The sequence below is a fragment of the Geospiza fortis genome, unplaced genomic scaffold, assembly GCF_000277835.1.
Source record: "Geospiza fortis unplaced genomic scaffold, GeoFor_1.0 scaffold95, whole genome shotgun sequence".
NCBI classification, from domain to species: Eukaryota; Metazoa; Chordata; class Aves; order Passeriformes; family Thraupidae; genus Geospiza; species Geospiza fortis.
This window is the reverse complement of record NW_005054333.1, coordinates 3831726-3850197: the sequence shown is the minus strand read 5'-3', so window position 1 is coordinate 3850197 and position 18472 is coordinate 3831726. Positions and strand designations below refer to the sequence as shown.

The 18472-nt window shown below is 39.8% G+C and overlaps 1 protein-coding gene across 1 annotated transcript in view; it reads left to right on the top strand.

The window, feature by feature from the left end:
- Window positions 1–281: 281 nt before the first annotated feature.
- Window positions 282–18472, top strand: part of SNX10 (sorting nexin 10) — a 19733-nt gene continuing 1542 nt past the window's right edge. The window contains exons 1-6 of the mRNA XM_005421742.2: window positions 282–331; window positions 5581–5667; window positions 8315–8415; window positions 8993–9091; window positions 16885–17100; window positions 17542–18472. The exon at window positions 17542–18472 is cut by the window's right edge and continues 1542 nt beyond it. Coding sequence (XP_005421799.1) covers window positions 308–331; window positions 5581–5667; window positions 8315–8415; window positions 8993–9091; window positions 16885–17100; window positions 17542–17620 — 606 coding nt within the window. The 5' untranslated portion in view covers window positions 282–307 and the 3' untranslated portion in view covers window positions 17621–18472. The remainder of the gene's footprint in view (window positions 332–5580; window positions 5668–8314; window positions 8416–8992; window positions 9092–16884; window positions 17101–17541) is intronic.

Sequence of the window (18472 nt, the reverse complement as noted above, 5' to 3'; positions counted from 1 at the left end):
TCTTGGAGCAGAGAAGAAAAGCACTGACTTCCAGAGATGAATTGGACTGTCAAGTATGACAAATACATAGAGAAGGGGACTAGCCCAGTGCTTCTAAAAAGGGATTATTTTAAAAATGAATAAATTCTGAGATACAGGTAATGCAGTGGGTTTTCTGTCATATATGGCACTATGCCTGGCTTTTTCCACTGTCTACTAATAAAGGGCAAAAGTGATAATGACCTTTAAATAACTACTAAATACCAATATGATGTCTGTTCTGTTTTTTTTTCCCAGGTTGATTTTTTTTTACTACAAACCAGTGAAGATGACGCCAAAACATGAAATACAGGTAAGTGGTATCTAAGCTTTAATAAAAAAGGATTCAAGTTGTGGATTGAATTTCATTAAGATTCGCATGGATCGGGGAAGACTGGTTGTATTCTTCATACTTTTAGTTGCCAGGATACAGAATATTCTGGAATGATGCAGTGCCAGTTCCTTCTGTTAAAATCTGGTAGAAGAATCAGATTTTCATTCAGAGTAAGTGACTGTGCATAAAGGGCTCAGACACTGAGACGGGAGAGAAAGATTTGGATGGAGTCTTCTTTTTATCAGTTTTAGATATTTTATAGGGACAATGGTTGGATCTGGATCTGATCTCTGATTACCAGCTGCACAGACCACAAGAATCCTATTTGCACGTTCTCTTCTGCTCAGTCCAATGAACATTAGAGGTTTCAACAAATATTTTGCCTCAGCTCTTAGTTCCTTATCAGCCTTACTACACAGCATGCGTGGAGTCAAGATGCCAACATCCACAGCATGAAAAGTCCCATGGCTGATCCTTTTACTAACAGGCAACCTGATGGGATATGCTATTTTTCTTGGAAGCTTTGTGGAAAATTACTCTTCAGGGGTTATTGACTAATCATATGTATAATAGGAGCACAAGCTCATCACCTGATACAGTCCTGAGCACAGACATTTGAATTAAAATGCAGCTGAAGTGATTAAATACAAATAGTCAACCAATGTGAGATTATTTTTATTCCTCCTTATTGTGGTAGATTTTCCCCTCATATTAAAAATAGATATTTCCATGTCAGATTTCCTATTTTCCTTGTAGGAAAATGTTAAGAGATTTCTGAGAAAGGCACATTTTTTGTGGTCAGATTCTGTATAGGAAGGGTTCTGCCTTATCCTTTTCTCTGAGGAATCTATTGCATTATGCAGAAATATATCCAAGAAAAGAAAAGAGAGAAGGGGAAGAAAAAAAGAAACAGAAAAATTAAAAGAGAAAGATTTATTGTGTTTGCTTCAGCTGCCTTTATGGGTTGTTTTTCTTTTTGAGGCAGATCCAAAATGGAACATTTTGTTTTTCCAGGCTTGCGTCTATGTGACCTCAGTGCTGTCCTTAAGTCTCCTGTCAACACTCGTGTTCTTTGCATAGATCTGTAACCATGAGGGAGTAGGTGTAATCCAGGTTTGGGTGTCACTTTGGCTGTTTTGTCATTTATGTGTGACCCTGTCTACTCGGACTGCTCCTGGCCTTGAGGACAGGTTAGCAAAACACCACCAGTGCCACGCTTAAACTGGCTGCTTTAGCCAGGAATTAAAAGGCACATGCAGCCAGAGAAACTGCTCTGCAATTTCTGCTTGTTAAGTAGTTCTGACTGCGTTTGGGGCAGATTTGAAGATTCTGAATATTCATGAGGATGTTCAGGTCAGTATTGCTGCTGGGCTCTCTATCAAAGCTATAGCTTTAGCAGTTTGGACAGAAAATTGTTTGCCTCTGAATTTAGTAGTTTCCAGAGAGAAGGAATAAATGGAGATGCCACATCTTCCAGTACCTTTCTTTTGAGTATATACTGTTCCCAGTGCAAGAGGCCTCCTTGCCCAAGCCTGGACACTTTTAACAGCAAATTTTGGTTTTGAGAGAATTGTCGCTCTGAAGCGTTACAGGACGCATATTCTTGCATGCATTGATATATATATTGTGCCACTCAAAAAACCCCCAACAACACAACCAAGAAAAAAAACCAATGAGAAAACAAAACTGAAAGTATGTGTAGTGTGACATAATAGCTAGATAGATCTGTAGTTCTGGAAAAACCAAGCAGCACTGGGCAATGGGGGGAAGACACCTTGTACAGGATTGCAGCTGGCAAAATGTAAAGTCCCTGAAACCTCGGCTGTCTTTGTACTGAGTCTCCTGTGTTGTACAGCTGGACTGCAGTACAGTTTTGTGACAGGTGATTAAGTTAGTCTTTAAGTGGTCTGTGGGAGGGAGAGGTCAGCGTCACCTCCCCCAGGTGTACAGTGCCTTACTTGAGAAAAGACATGTCTGTTGAGAGTGTCCTCAGTTTTATAGCAAAATGGGGAGGGAGTGGAGTACATAGAGAGGAGAAAGGCAGTTATTACCCAGTATTGCTGTAATCTTCTGGTTGTTTGTGACCAGTGAATGCAGGATGCACTGAGCATATAACAGCAATCTCACAGAGAAGTGGGTATTCTGCCACCTGACTCTGCTTGGACCATAACATAGCCTGTTTGTGAATATTGACCTTTACTCTAGGGGCGCAAAAGCATAGGTATCTTTTCTGGTAGTGGATCATCACTTATACTGGCTGGTTAGGTCTGCTTTGATTAGAGCAATGCTCTTTTCCCAGTGGGATCTTGTATTCTGGAGAAGACTTAAAGGTCAAGAGAAGGAACAGTCTACATGTGCAATGCCACTGTTTCAGAGCAGCAAAATCTGTAATGGGAATAACACTTCCTGGATTCAAGAGATGAATAGGGGAAGTAACCCTAAATCTTGAGAAAGGCTGTACATTTTTATTTTTCATTTCTAGTTGCTTACTGTTTATCTTGCTTCATTCTAAACTCAATATTGTCATTTTTTCGGTAAGTAAGGGGGGAAAAAAAGGAACACCCAGTCTTCTGTTGAAATCCTAGTGTTTCATATCAAAGCTGACACTGACTGTGTCTGAGGGCTGTGTTTTGCTGAGGTGCTATGCTGTTCTGCACATCATTTTTCGTCTTGGCTCAGTTCTTTACTGCTTAGACACTTCCTGCCATGGCATATACAGCAGGTCTTATTTCTTTGGTAGGTAGAGTCTGAAGGGTTTTAACTTCCTCCTTGTTGAAACTCAGTGACTAGTTAATTGTACAGATGTGTACAGAAGTTTTCCAATGTAAATCTTGTGGTCTAGAATGATTTGCAAGGTAAGCCATAGCTAACCAACATCTTATCCAATAGCAACTTTTAGTCACAATACTTTGGTACTGTAAAACTTTGAAAGAAGTATTTTACTTCAAAGACTGTTTTGATTCTGTACAAAGGAGAGGGTTATGGAAGGTTATTTGGAAATGGGGTGATTTGGGGAACCTGGACAAAAGGAAAGTCAACAAGAAGCTGATACAGCAGTAGATGAGAGGAAGGAGGCTGAGGTCAGGTTATAAGCAGGCTGCCTGAGGTTGTGACTCCTGTGCTGCAGCAGTTGAAGGGAAAATGAGTGCAGTGTCTAGTTCGAACATTCTTGGCATAATTTCTCTTCTTCCACTTGCAGGACTGATGCATTCAGTGCTCAGCAAAGGAAAGAAAGTATGTTGAGAAGTGGTTGCAGCTTTGGAGAAGATTGGGACACAGGGAAATAGGAATTTGGGGAAGACAAAACCTTGCGACGTAAAAAGATGGTACAGTGGGTCTGATAGTCTGCTCTATCTACCTACCTACCTACCTATGTATGATAAATATTACAGGCAGTGAGGCAGGTGGAGAAAAACAACCCAAAAAATGGTGTCCTCTCCTGTGTTCGGCACATTGCTGAATATCTTCTCTGGAACAAAAGTGACTTCCTCATATGTCCCACTGGTGTTTTTGTAAAAGTAGAGGCATGACCCTCAGCTGGTAGAAATGATTAAAGCTCTGATCATTTGTTCCTCTTGTGTCATGCTGGCTTGGGGTTAAAAAGCTGCAGGGAAGAATTTGCCCTCTGGTGCTCTTCAGCGATGAAAGAAGCAGCAGAGGCAGCAGGAGGAGCTTTTCAAATGTGTTTTATTTGGCAGGGTGTTCATGATACTCACCAGAAAGGTAACCACCAATTACACAGCAGACACCCCTGGGACCAGGAGCTGGGCTAAGGAACATAAAAACAGAAGTTGTGTCCAGCCATCAGGCCACAAGCTCCCCATCTCAGTAACACCTGGAAATCAGGGAGGGAAATTATTTAATCCCGACCTTGAATGTCTCCCTGCTACCTACAGAGTGCAATGGCTGTCCAGAAAAAAGTGTATCTTTGCATTTCAAGGTTGTTCTTCTCCTGTCAGTCCGCTGAAGGTTTGCAGTGGTGGTACATGCAAGTGTGTGTTAGAGGAGAATACTTGGCTGAGGAATAAAGCTTTTATTTCTTATGTCTTTGGTTTGGACATAGGAAGACACTCTTTGAGAGCTTTCTAGTTCAAGATTTCTTGATTTATGCAAATATGCACTAAAAAAAGCATGTTTTTTTACCAGAGATGCTGTCATTCCTCCCACAGTTGATTCCTGTACCTGGAGATCCTGCGCAGTGCCTTCCTCTCAGGGGGAATACATCTACAGCTTAAAGTGATACTTTTCTTTAAGTCTTTGCTAAGTGGTTGGCTTAGCCTTGGGGTGAATAGTTTATTTAAGCAATTGGAGTACGGCAGCCTTTACATTTGCTCCAGAGGTAGATGGTATTTAGGCACACTTTTGACCTTTGTATTTATATATATATATATATATATTTTTTTTTTATATATATATATATATACACACACACACACATATATATATATATATATATATAAAGGAATATTTTCCATCCTAGCATGAATATACAGATTTATCAGGATTTTGGGGTTTGGTTTGGTTTTGTTTTTCTACAACAAAATATTGATCATTAGCTGAGAGTATTGAGAAACATTTCTTTCTTCAGTCTCTTCCAATTCCCATTAGTGTTACATTATAGTAACGTCCACGGGCCCTCTCTCTCTCTCTTTTGGGATCCTTCTAAATCATTATATAAACGTAGAAATCACAAGGAAGTAAGCTAGATATGACAACTTCTACAAGAAATACTCTATATGATTGTCCCTTCAAAATGGGACAGTGTAGCTGTGTTGCTTCCTTGGGCAGGTTGATGGAACGGAAGTGCCCCAGTGCTGCATCTGCAGCTGTGCTCTTTGTCAGTGTTGATTACAAATGTGGGAAAAGCCTGAAATGCCTGCCTCCTTCTCCTTTACATGGGTGACTTTGAGTGTTAGATTTTCAGTTTGTCCCTGCCAAGATCTCGTCTCCCATGCATGAAACATGTATGACTTTGCACAGTGTTACTTAATCTGAAATATTCCTTTTCAGCTAGCAATTTGGCAGGGACTTTCCCAGACATGTGGTGTAGCTCAGATGATTCATTGCTTTATGCTTCTCCATTTTTAGGGTTGCAAAATTCAATAAAACAGCAGTTCAGCTTTTAATCTGACTCAGTAGTTTGTGAAACAGCAGAACAATCAAGAGAGTCCTTAAGGCTGCCTTTGTCTTCTGAAATTAATTGCTTGATTTTTATTATGCACTTACAGGAATTTGTAACTGTCTTGGTGCGAGACCCCAGGATACAGAAAGAAGATTCATGGCATTCTTACATAGACTATGAGATATTTATTCACGTAAGTATAAAAATATGAGAACAGATTCTTTGAGCTCTTATTGCTGTTTCTGTCCAAGCCAGGGTTGTCTTTGGGGTATAAATGGAATTTCTGTTTCTGGGATGCTGGAGGCTATTATTATCTTTATAACAACTGGGATGCAGTGGAACAGGTAAAGTGGGTTTGCCAATGGCCATGTCATGTCATAGGTTTAGCAGCGCTGGGGTGGAACCTAATGTGTTCACATGTGCATTCCACAGTGTCTTGCAACAGCCAATCCTTAGCTTTACTTATCAACTAGAAGACTGTTGCAGACGGTGATATCTTACTGTTGTAGAAGAATGTTGATGTTCAGATATTCATGGGAAAACAACTTTCTTTTCAAGTAATTATCTGGTTATTTGTACTTTAAACTCTCCTCAGTTCTTTTTGCCAAGTTATTGCTTGCTGCAGTGTGGTTGTTTTCGGTGTACCTTGACATTCATATTATGCTAATTTAGTGGTGCTTGGATGTGTGAAGTGGTTGCATTTGGGTTTGTGATTGTAGTCCAGCATATATTAATGGGAGTCCACTTGGCATTATGGTGCTTTCTTTTTGCCTTAAATCTGTCCTATACATAATTTTGTTTTCTTGATTGTTCTTTGGTGGATCACATATGGAAGATGTTATCCTAATTTGCCCAATCTAGATCCAAGGATTTTAATTGCAGTGTAAAATGAAGGTATTTGAGAGCACCAAGTTACATGGTTTATGCTTGGCACAAGACCGAAAGCATTTCCTTATTGTGTGGAAGAGTTAAGCAGTTAGTGTATGAGAGCAAGCAGTCAAATGATGACTTATTAAATGTTTGTGTGATAAGTACTTCTCTCCTGTGTGGCAATCAGAGTTGTGAAACTTTCAAATTTGTAATGTGCTTCAAGTACCGCTTCCAAATCAATTATATTTTTCATTTCTGGTAAATAGAAATTCTGTAGATTTGGCAGGGTGGGTGCTGTATTACTGTTTCACAGACATCAGTGCCTCTGAATAAAAATGTATTAAAGCTTTCTCAGTGACTGTTCAGTTTGGGAGATGTTGTTTAGACCCAGTGTGTCTTCATTCAACTCCAGCCAGCAACTAAGCACCACACAGCTGCTTGCTCACATCCCCCCTGCCCCACCAGCAGGATGGAGGCAGGAGAACTGGGGGGGTGAAAGAGAGAAAACCTGTGAGTTGAGATAAGAACAGTTTAATAATTGAGATGTAGTAATAACATTAATAATAATACTATTAATAATATTAAATAGCAATAATAAAATACTGATAAAGAAATGTTATTAAAATAATTAAAATTTTATTAAAAGTAATTAAAAAAAAAGAAAATAAATAAAACTGTAGAAAGACAAGTGATGCAAATGAAAACGTATGCTCAGCACCAAGGAACCAATGCCACCTAGTCCCTCAGTGGCACTCCCCAGCCAGCCTCCACCCTAGTTTGTTGCTGAGCATGATGCCATATGGTATGGAATATGCCTGTGGTCAGTTGGGATCAGCTGTCCCAGCTGTGTTTCCTCCCAGTTTCCCTTGCACCCTCAGCCTGCTCACTGGTGGGCTGGGGTGAGGAGGAGAAAGGCCTGGCTCTGTACAAGCAATGCTCAGCAATAACTAAAGCATCCCTGTGTTACCAGCACTGTTTTCAGCACAGATCCAAAACACAGCCCCAACGACTGTGAAGGAAATTAACTGTCCCCCAGCCAAAGCCAGCATACAGTGATATATGATCCATCACTCGGCATCTCTGAAGCTATCAACTCAGCTTCCTGCCACCACAGTGCCCGGGCTTTTGGAGATCAAGTCCCTAGGTCAGTCCTACCATCCAGACTTCTCAGTGGACTCCAAGTATTGTGTCTAACTGGCTTTTAGGCCAGCTGAGTTCCCCTTCTACTCAGCTCTTAGAGCATTTCTCTTCTCAAACTGTGTGGTATCCTGGATGTGCTCCTCTGTTCCAGGAGGCTGACATCTTTGTGCTCTCTACAGACTGCACCTTGTTATGGCTCCTGGCAGGCAGGGAGGGTGGGCTGGACTGCAGGCAGTTTATTAATGGAGTCCTGTCTGGTATATGGGATTTCATCTAAGTGTATGCTCTGTGGGAAAATTTGGCAAAAGTTTTTAATTTCCACAAATTGTTTCTCTTTTGATGAATTGGCGTTTTCCTAGTGAGCTAATGGTCTTCTGTGGCAAAATTTCCAAGTGCTGCTACTTGCAGAGAGCAGCCACATTGGTTTCTTTGGTTTGATTTAAGTTGGGACTGCACACTGCAAAAACTCTGTGTACCTGTTTGCAGGATTGTAACTAGAATAGGTAGAATCTTTTTCCCCTGCAAAGATAGACGTTATCTACTGAAACTTTTTTCTGAGATCCGTTTTTCCTGTTACTGTGAATTGTACTGTAATCCAAATACCTTGCTTTTAAAAAGAAGGCAATGAAAAGTATTTCCCTGAGAAGCAGTAGAAACTGTCAGCAGTCCTGCCTGAGGTAAAGCACAGCCCTTAACATAAACTGAATTAATGTCAAGCTTTCCATTGGTGTCTCGGGCATTAGTATAACATTTTGGATGTGTTGTTAATACCATGCCTGCACTTTAGCTTAAGCTGATTTGCAAAGTAAATGTTTTTTATTTCCCAACAGACAAACAGTATATGCTTTACAAGGAAAACATCCTGTGTTAGACGACGCTATCGAGAATTTGTTTGGCTCCGGCAGAGGCTTCAGAGCAATGCAGTGCTTATGTGAGCAACTTTATATATTTAATAATCTGTCAGTCATGGAGGGAAGTATTGTTTCATCCTAATTCAGAGAACTACAGAAATCAGATCTGGAAAGTATCCTGTGTTTCTTAGCACAAGTTTATTCTGTAGAATGCATTTTATGGGCTTTAAACCCAGAAGAATGTGTTTTGTACTTACAACCTTTTTTTGGTGAGCCCCCCTCCAATTTGTGAGAGACTTGATTTGTATTTTCTTTTGCTATGCATGAGTAGCAGAAATAACAGTCTAGTGTAGGTATTTGTACCTCCTCTGTGTTCTTCTTCAATGTGCTTAGGTCATGCAAACACCATAAGAGACCCAGCCAGACATGGATTCAGGCTTAACAACTGGACCAGAAAAAACAGATTAATTTATTTTTCCCCTTTGAGGTGTGTGAGAGGCCCTTCAGTTTCTCAACCTTGTGTTCCCAAATTGATTTCAAAAGCTTCTGGAACATAACCCATGATTTTCACATGCTTGGGGTTGCCATTTGCTTTCTGCATTTTTCTCTGCTCTTTTACATTTGGTTTTACTGTGTATTTTTTTCCTGTTTATAAAGACAGCTACCTGAACTGCCATCCAGAACTCCGTTTTTCAACATGAACAATCCTAATCACGTGGACCATCGCCGTCAGGGTCTACAAGAATTCCTGGAAAAGTGAGTACAGCCTATCCAGAGGGGTTGGAATTTTTATGAGGTCATCAATTTCTGGTTTAAAATAGCTCATCTCTGGTACTTGAGAGCCACCATGTGGTCATCTGTACATGCTACACGTTTAGTTATATTTTTTTACTTGCACTGTCATAATTCATACACGTGACTTCAGCTCTAAGGGTTGGTTATAAGGAGGCTTCAGCTGGCGCTTTTCCATTGTGTTTCATTGCACTGATTATAGATAATAGGCTTAAATTTAAATCACTTTGTAATTGCATACTAAGTTTGGGAGATCTTTCACTGTGATGTCTGTTTCTAGCTTTCAATAAGGCCCTTTATTTTCATGGAAAATCAGTGTCTTTGTGGGCTAAACCCCTGTGAGCCTGGGAGAATTCTCTAGTGAGATCTCCTAACACAGAGCTTTCCTAAAATGCAAATTGCTTTGTTTACCAGTCCCACTAGCATAAGCAAGCTCTAGCAGCTGTGACATTTTCACTGCAGCTGCAATCTGTATAAAATCATTCCTCAGGTTTAGCTAGACCCTGACCTGCATTACAAGGGAGCAGTGTATGAGTTTCAGTGCTGCATCCCCCAGTCCCACTGCTATGACCACTTCACCTTCTGCAGTGGCTGAGCCCCTGTTGGTGTAATTTTCTGCCTTTTCTCTACCATTCTTGTCGTGCCCTGGCACTGCTGGTGTGACGGCAGGCTGCTCGCAGCTGCTGGAGCAGGAGCTGTGTGTGCCTCTGCTGGCTGCCTTTAGCTGCTGCTCGGGGTAAGGGCATGGTGAAACACTGCAGCTAGAGGCTATTCATCTTCTTTCCAGTCAGTGCATTATAAGCCTCCCTAACAGACAACAAATCATTGCTCCTGAGGTATATTTGTTAGGCTTAGCAGCTGAAGGCAGGGACAGCTAACTGCTGCAGGAATAATATTCTGCATGCAGTTATATAGGATCTGTGGCCAAAAGGTCAGCCAATAAATACTGGCTGAAGGCACGTGAGACAGGGAAGAGAAAGCAGAAAAGGATTAGAAGATATTTTTACACCTCAGGAAAGAAAAGCAGTGAAATGGAAGGGTTATGCTCCTAGAAGCATGTCAGTGATAATATGAAGAGTGTGGTAGCTCAGGTTCCAGTGTCTGAGCACTTCTGTCTTAGCTGTGCTGCCCCATGGAGTAGTTGTATTTCAAAAAACATTCTCATTTTGAAAGAGGCCAGTCTGATAACAAGGTATATCAGCATCAGAAATGTTTACAACTGCTGTCTGCACTTCAAAAGTCAGAACAGAAAGGTAGATTAACTTAAAAGACATCCTCATGCTTCAATTTTGTGGATGACTGTAGCTGAAATGAGTACTGACAGCAGAAAATGACAGCATGTGGAACATTTCACTATGCTGCTGTTAGTCCAGGAGTGGGAAAAGAAGCAACTCAATTGTAAGGGAATTATTTAAGTGTTTGAACTTGAGTGCAAGAAAAGTGCCAGCTTTCTCTCAGCCTTGGGGAGCATTTGGAAGGAATTTTCAGAGGTTCTGTTGAGATGCACTGGCCTGGCACCGAATGTGCTGTGCCATTGCCCTCTGCTGGCTGGCTCCGCTGTGCTGATGCTGCTGCTGCTGCTCACAGAAGGACCTTCCTATTGGTTCAGCTGCCGTGATGCTTTCCCCCCACCCCCATTTATGACGCTGAACCAAAGGTTATGATTCTTTTTGTGAAATTGAATTTTGTGGAACTCCCTAACGAGAGTTAGTATAAAATATATATATACCTATGTATAATATATAGGTATAATATACATATGTATGTAAAATATACACATATATTCTGTATAGATGTATGTTCTATGTCTGTCATAGGCATATATGAACAATATACATTTGTTATATAGATATTACATGTAATAAGCATATAATACAAATAATAAACATACACACTGGAATTTACTGAAGGTCTTTATCTGGATGCTGCACGTTCTGATGCAGTAGAAAGGGGGGGACCCTAACCCAAAACTGCTAAGCTGAGAGCTCCATTCACCCCAGCAATGACAAGCTCACAATCCTACTGGCGTTTCTTTGTGGCAGTGGGAAGAAATTAGATTGGAGCCTATGTGGATCTGTCTGGGGAGAGGTTTGCAGGTAACATTTTTAAATGCCTGCTTGTGATGCAGGACTCCCAGGTGTTACCAGGATCCAAGACATCTCTGAAGAGCGGGTTTAGATCTTTCAAAATCTTGGTTTGTGCCCTGTGCCTGTATGACCAGGTTTGTGCCCTGTGCTATATGACCAGATTGCTGTAGTGCCTGGTTTTGCTGGAGCCAGGATTGAGCAGCTGGAAGCTCTCTAGTGCTCAGCTTCTGGCCCTGGGAACACTTCCATATTGCCTATATGTGGATGGCTACAGAGCTCTGTTATCTTTCCTCACTTCCCACTCAGGGTGAGTTAGCACAGGGCACAGTGTGTACTTAGAGCTTTTGTGAAGCCCCTCCGTGCTGAGCACAGTAGCATAAGAATTAGGCCAACAGCTGGGAAATTAAGCACTAGACTTTGGTGAAATCTGGGAACAGGTGTCCCATTTTGATTTGGTTTTACTGCACAAATGCAGGGTAAGATCTGCTTGTCTTACAGGTTATTACCTCTGAGTGATGAAGAGCTGTAAAGCTCACTTCTTGTCTGGGCATAATTTAATATTTCAAGAGGCCATTTGCATTAACGGAAGTGAGCTAGCCCCTTTTCAATTATGAATTACTTTGTAAGAATAAGGAAAATTACGTGTTTTTCCTGCTAAGTATCCTTGTTCTTTGAGGATGCCTGTGAATTCACAGAAAAGTTTATTCTTAAACTAGAGGCCAAAGTTAAAACACTGTCTTATAATTTTAGCTTCTGCAAGATTCTTTCATCCATTTGTGGCTGTGCAGGTCTAACTTTGGGATTTAGATTACCCTCAGAGGAGATCAGGTGGATTTGCTCATGAGAAAATTAATTAACAAAGCCATTTTGAATGAAGTTGAGTTCATTTGATGACTTTTTTTTATTGAATATAGTCGGATCCCAAAAACTTATGTGATTTAGGGAGAAGGATTACTCTTCAATTACTTTTCAGACATGCAGTTTATGATGGGGTGGAAGACACTGAGAGTTTTGAGACTCAAAATGCATAGATCCACAGGGAACAGAGGGCATCCACAGTGTTGCTGCTGCAGAGGGCCGTGCATTGGGCTTGCTGGGTGCCAGAGTGAGGAAGCCACTCAGAATTAATCTCCCTAAGGCAGAGCCATTTTCTGAAGGTGTCTGGTGTCAGGCACCTCCTTGCCTTTTCCACTGCAGTCCCAAGAGCTGCAGCTGGTGCAGGGTCAGAGGTCTCTTCTGGAGGTGTCTCCTGGGTGCTGTCTCAGGGATGTGGAAACTGGGAGACTGGGGCTCAGGCAGGAGCATTGGCAGTTGTGGGGCAGGTGGAACCACCTTGGGCAAGTTGCCTCTCTCCAGTGGAGCCTTGCTGTTGTTTCCTATCTGGTGAGGGAATAATGTGTAGCAAGCGCATGTGGCTTAATCTTCTCCTAACCGCGCGCATTATCACATACCCAACAGTTGCTTCACAATTGCTTGATATCAGTAACATTTCCTCCCTTATAAAATGTGAAGGAGGAAGCACAGTCAGCTTCTATAAAGAGGAAACTGAGGCTTTGTTTGGTGTGGGCTGGGGCTGAGGGGCTGGATGCTCAACAGAGGGCACTACAGCACAGGCTGTCATCCATCTCTCAGCTCCTCGGGTTTTTCCCTTGCTCTCGTGAGCTGCTGTAAATGGGCAGAGTAAATTTGTTGAAAACAAAATCGGAGTGTTAACCTTCCACACACATTCAAGTATGCATCTGTCATTGTATTAGGTTACAGTAGATACAGGAAATCTTTAGTTAATCCTAAGTTGTACTGTTCAGCCATATGTTGTTTTTCTCCAGCAGAACAGTGTATAATATACATAATAAAATCATGGTGAAGAAAACCAGATTTTGGACCTTGTCCAAATAACAAAAAACACATGCTTTTTCATTTGTAAATATTTTTGCCATAACACAGGAAAAGAGAAATATTCCTCATGTAGTATCCAGCATTTCCTCAAAAATGACATTATTTCTTCTGCTTGTGATGTTTTTCAGTCTTGCTTCTTTAAAGGTCTAGAGATCACGAGCATTTACTGAAAGCTTACAAACAAACATTCACATGGCTATGAATAAAAAATTATTTTATTATCTCTGATTGTAATGTAGAGCCTTATCTTGCAGCCCCCTTAATCACATAAGTAGTCATTATGCATGTGAGCAATCTGGCCAAGAGGAGTGAAATCTCTGACAAGTAATGACTGCTGATGGGATCAAGACTTGCAGGGTTTAGCCTTTCGTTCTTGCAGGCGTGCATAGAAGGTCTGTTGTTCTCGTCAGTGTGCTCAGTCAGTTCATAGGAATGATTACCGTGAGCCGTGACTCTCCAGGAGCGCTGATTTCCATCACTGTGAGCACAGCCCTGCCTGCTCGGGCTGCAGTGAAAGTGCAGAAGCAGCGCTGGGAGCTCTCCCTGCTGTGTCGAGACTGCGCACGCGTCCGGCCTCCGTGAACACATCCGAGTATTAATGTTGTGACGCTCCTCCCTTCCTCCTGCCTTTTTAATTTGTTAGGTGGTGGTTTGTAATTTTAATTTTTTAAGTCCTTGAAGCCAAGTCTACTTTTTAAATGTCAAGCCCTTCACACAGTGAGCCCCCAGGACAGCAAAAGCCCCCAGAGAGCAACTGCTATACCAGCACTAAATACTACTAGTACCATCTGGTGACAAATGTGTGGGTATTCCCTTGAAGAAAGAGTATTTTGAACAGAAAAGCATAGCACTTCTGGGGTAGTGCAGAATTTATTTTACATTTTGGTTGCTTGAAGCTTGCAATTAAAAAGCAGTCTAACCTTTTGGTTCAGAGGAGGTGGGAAAAGCAGCAGTTATTTTTTAATTAAGAGAAAACAGAAATTCTTCAAGGGTACAATGAGGTAAAAGGTATTTGTATATCTGCTTTCAGGATGGTTTTAAATGACTTGCAAAATGCATTGAGTGTTTGGTCTCAATGTGAACACATAGTGAACACACACATACACATATATGAGTATGGGTGTGATTAGCTTTGTGAACATCTTTCCAATTCTGCACCTTGGTTTCTCTTCACTCCCTTCACCTCCAGATGGCACTATGAAGCAGAAAAGAAAATTACTGTGAAATAATGAGTCCAATGTAAAGTAAAATTGGAAATTGAATTATAGCTGCAGAAAAAGGACAGTAGCCTTGAGGTCCTGATCAGTCTGTACTCTTATCACTTTTGTTTGCTGTTCCATGTGTTAGGTTACTGCCGAGTTAATAACAGTGCTTTTGCAGTTCAAGGCTTAGCAGAATTGTACTGGACATGAAATAAAGCTAAAATGAATTTGTGTCCAATATCATTGACATTAGTGCTCATTACTTCTCTGGTGTAATGCCTCAAACCATCTAAAATCAATTTTAAAGATTACCCGTTATTTTATAAAGAAAATAAAATACATTTCAAACAGCAACAGAGCTGTAAGTGTAGTGTAATCTCATGAACAGTTAGTTACTCGTGTTTTCACTGGTTGGCAGGAAACTTTTGAAGGTACAGCAAGAGGAAAATCTGCGAAACTAAATGCCATTCACAGAATTTAATGACTTGGCTTTTTGCTGTGTTACTTGGCATTAGACACGCAAATGTTAGAATTGCAGAAATGTGCATCTCCTCACTGTGCCTGGGAAAAACAGTAACTGTAGTTACTCTACAGGAAACTCCAGCACATTATTTTTCTTTTGTTTTTCTTCTTTTTGTTGTTTTTTTTTATTTTTTAAGAGAAGTAGAATATTTACTCTGCTGCTTGCATAAACTATAAAAGTGGATTTATTGTTTGGAATGATACCTCTACTTTTTGTTGCAATGTTTGTCTTTGTTTGGAATGTGCGTTTATCAAGAGTCAAGGCTGAAATCCTCTTCTAGTGGCTGCTGAATGATGGCTTTTCAAACTGTAATCATGAAGCTGTTGCTGTCAAGGTGTGTGGACCTGTAAATTGTTTTGAATCATTTTTACACAGCTTTTGCTGGATTTTAGACTACAAAGAAGTTTTTCTGTCTGTTAATACATTACCCACATTGATTTTACAGACGGATATTTGCTATTAAAATTGTGAGAACTCAGATTGGATTAAAAAGGCTTTCTCTGTGTGTGAAAAGTGTGCTTATTTTGAACTTCAGCAAAATGTGGTCGTTCTGAGGCTCAATTTCACCCACACCTGGTAGATCATTAGGGCTGTTGGAGACATTTCCTCATTGGAAGGTGTCAGAGTTAGAGTTGTTTGGTTGAGACTGCGTGTTCACCTAGGCAAGTGAAATGTGCATGCACACAAGTATCTTGTGGTTTCATGTAGATATCTCTTACTACTTATTTTAATTTGACAGATTTTTATGGGCTTGAATGAAGCCAGAAATCCTTTTGTGTGTTTATTAAATGTTATTGTAATCTTGGCCGCTTTAGAGAACAGTTTTCAGAACGTATTTGTGTTTAAAACGTTACAGTCCAAACACACCATTAATCTTATTCAAGAGAAGGAACTAATCAGTTACACTTTTCATTTTAGTCAGAGTACCTTTAAAATGCAATATTTCTTTCTGCTCTTACTAGTTCTTACATTAATGTCATCTCTTGTTTCCTGTTGCACAGCAATGACTTTTTTTGGTAAAAACTGTAGCCTAAACGGGTATAAATAAGTATTGAGTCTGAGTAGCTTTGAGATGTTTAAAGATATTTTAATAATATTCTGTGGAGTATTCTTTGGCGTGGTCATAGCCTCTGATGTCTTTATTACACAAGTAAAACCATATACACAAATTGAAGAAGTTTGTTGTTAATCATTCTAGGATTTGTATAGTAAAGAATTCCTTCTTTAAAGAAATGTTGAAGAAAAGTTGCATATCTTTTATTTAAAAATAGAGATGATGATCCTCATTTCTCAGGCCTTGGAAAAGTCTCTCTACAACTTTCTGTGTTACTGGAATATATTGTATTTTGTTTAATTTCATGTGTTTTAAGTAAATACTCTGTGCTAAATTTATTTGGAGGCTTAATTTAAAATATATATGAACCAAATTTTAAAACCTATTTTTGAAAATAATAGCTGGAATTAAATAAAATTTAAGAGGCCCTGAAAACTATCTGCAAGTAAATTAAAATCAGCATAATTTTGGCTAGTGTTGGCTCAGATGTTGACAGGTATTCCAAAGTCCTGATGTTGCACATGTATGAAGTCTGTTCTGCCTACACACTGTCTCTTACACACTTCTTTACTCCACCAAACAAATCGGTGACTTGTAATTTTTATAAAAGCTTGGCTATTAAAAAAAAAAAGAAACCAAATTTTTGCAAGAGTATATGCCCCCAACTGCTTAAAAATCATTAATTGATCCATGTGGTAATAGCAGATGGTTAAGTGGAAGAAATGTCCTTGAAGTTATTCTAATAGCAGATGTGCCTAACTATTAGCTTCATGTTTTTACTCACCTAAAATTCCAAATAATGTAATAAGAAAGTAACACGCACCTAATCATTTTAATATGTTCATTGCCTTCTGTTACTAATTTAGGATTCATCTGAAAACTTTAAAAGCAGGACATCATTTAGAATTTGTACTGGGAAAACACTTTAGAATATATATATATATGTGTGTGTGTGCAGGTCATATATAAACATTTGCCTTTATTTCCTTTTCCAGGATCCTACGAGATGCATTATTGCTCTCAGATAGTAGGCTTCACCTCTTCCTACAGACTCAGCTAAGCCCAGAGGACATGGAGGCCTGTGTGTCTGGACAGACCAAATACTCTGTTGCTGATGCCATTCTCAGTTTCGCCTCTCTGAACAGACGTTTTCCTGTAGAAGATGAAGAGGAAAAAAAAGGAAAAAACGATGCAGACTCTGATTCAGAGAGGTGAATTCTGTATATCCTTACTTTCTGAGATTATATATCCATACATACACATGCACATGCTTCTCTTTTTTGTTGATGTAATACTAAGATAATGAAAAAATTAATTGACTGAGATTTTATTGAGCTGTGACAGCTCATCATAGAAGTCTTCACACACACCTCCACACTGAATTAATGAATGCAGTAGAAATTCAATTATCTGCATTCTGATTATGTGAATTTCATTTAGTCAGACTTGAATTATTCGCGTTTAAATTATCTTGCTAAAAAAATATCCAACTGCACTCCAAATGGCTAATTAAAAGTCCAAATTTCCTGTCTCTCTTTGTGACTGGAGATAATTAAAGTTCTCCTCTGTTACTCAGGCTTTGAGTGTGTTGTGAAAACCAATTTCCTCCTTTTATTTTTTTTTTTCCTCCCCCCCTCTCCCCTTTTCTGCAGTTCATCCTCCGGGCTCGGACCTAGTGATGACAGCATTTCATGTGGATGTAAAGCAAGCCCAGCTTCTGAAGAATCATGAAAATCATTCCTATATTGCTACCTTAAGGACAGTACAGAGCAGTTTCTGCTTTGTTTACTGGTTATGTGTATACCACACAAGCAGGGCTGTCTGGTAACATGAATCTAAAAGACCCATTGTTAATGCAACCATATGTCCTTACAAAATACTCAAACCAGACCTATCTTTTTGGTGATTTTTTTTTAATGTATCTTGGTGAAGGTCTACATGCTATCTATTTATGTTTTTGTGACTATTAAAATCTCAGTATTGGGTAAGTCATGCTCTTCTGACATATGTGACAGTTAAAATAATTCCTTCAGTGAGTGCGTGTCTCAGATTTAAAAAATAAAGATAACTTAATTCCTCATCTTAAAAGTTGATATATCATATCAAACATATTCAAAGCATCTTTTAGTCATTTGCATCAGAGAAGTTTCATCTTTAGAAGTCATTTGACATTGGTGATGAAATTACACACCCCACCAAGGTACTCACTTTTTAAAGTAGCTCAGCAACATCAGCAAAACAACATTGGTACAAACTATATGCTGCTGACAATTTGAGATATAAATACATCTTCCTCTGGTCCTTCTGTAATGTTTATGGAAAGACTGGTTTTATCATGCGTAAGTACTGAAGGCAAAAATTCTTGAGCATGGTTGCTTAGAAGTTTAGAAATATAAATAAAAATTACATCATTTCTAGGCTTGCTGGAGATTCTCAGCTCCCAGGGAATTATGGATACTCATTCCCAGTGAAAATCCTGGATGAGGTCCATCGAAACCAATGGCTGAATTTTGCACTGACCTCGCTAAGGCCAGGATTTCACCCAACATGTTTAACTTTAGGCATCTATGTGTGAAGGTGCTG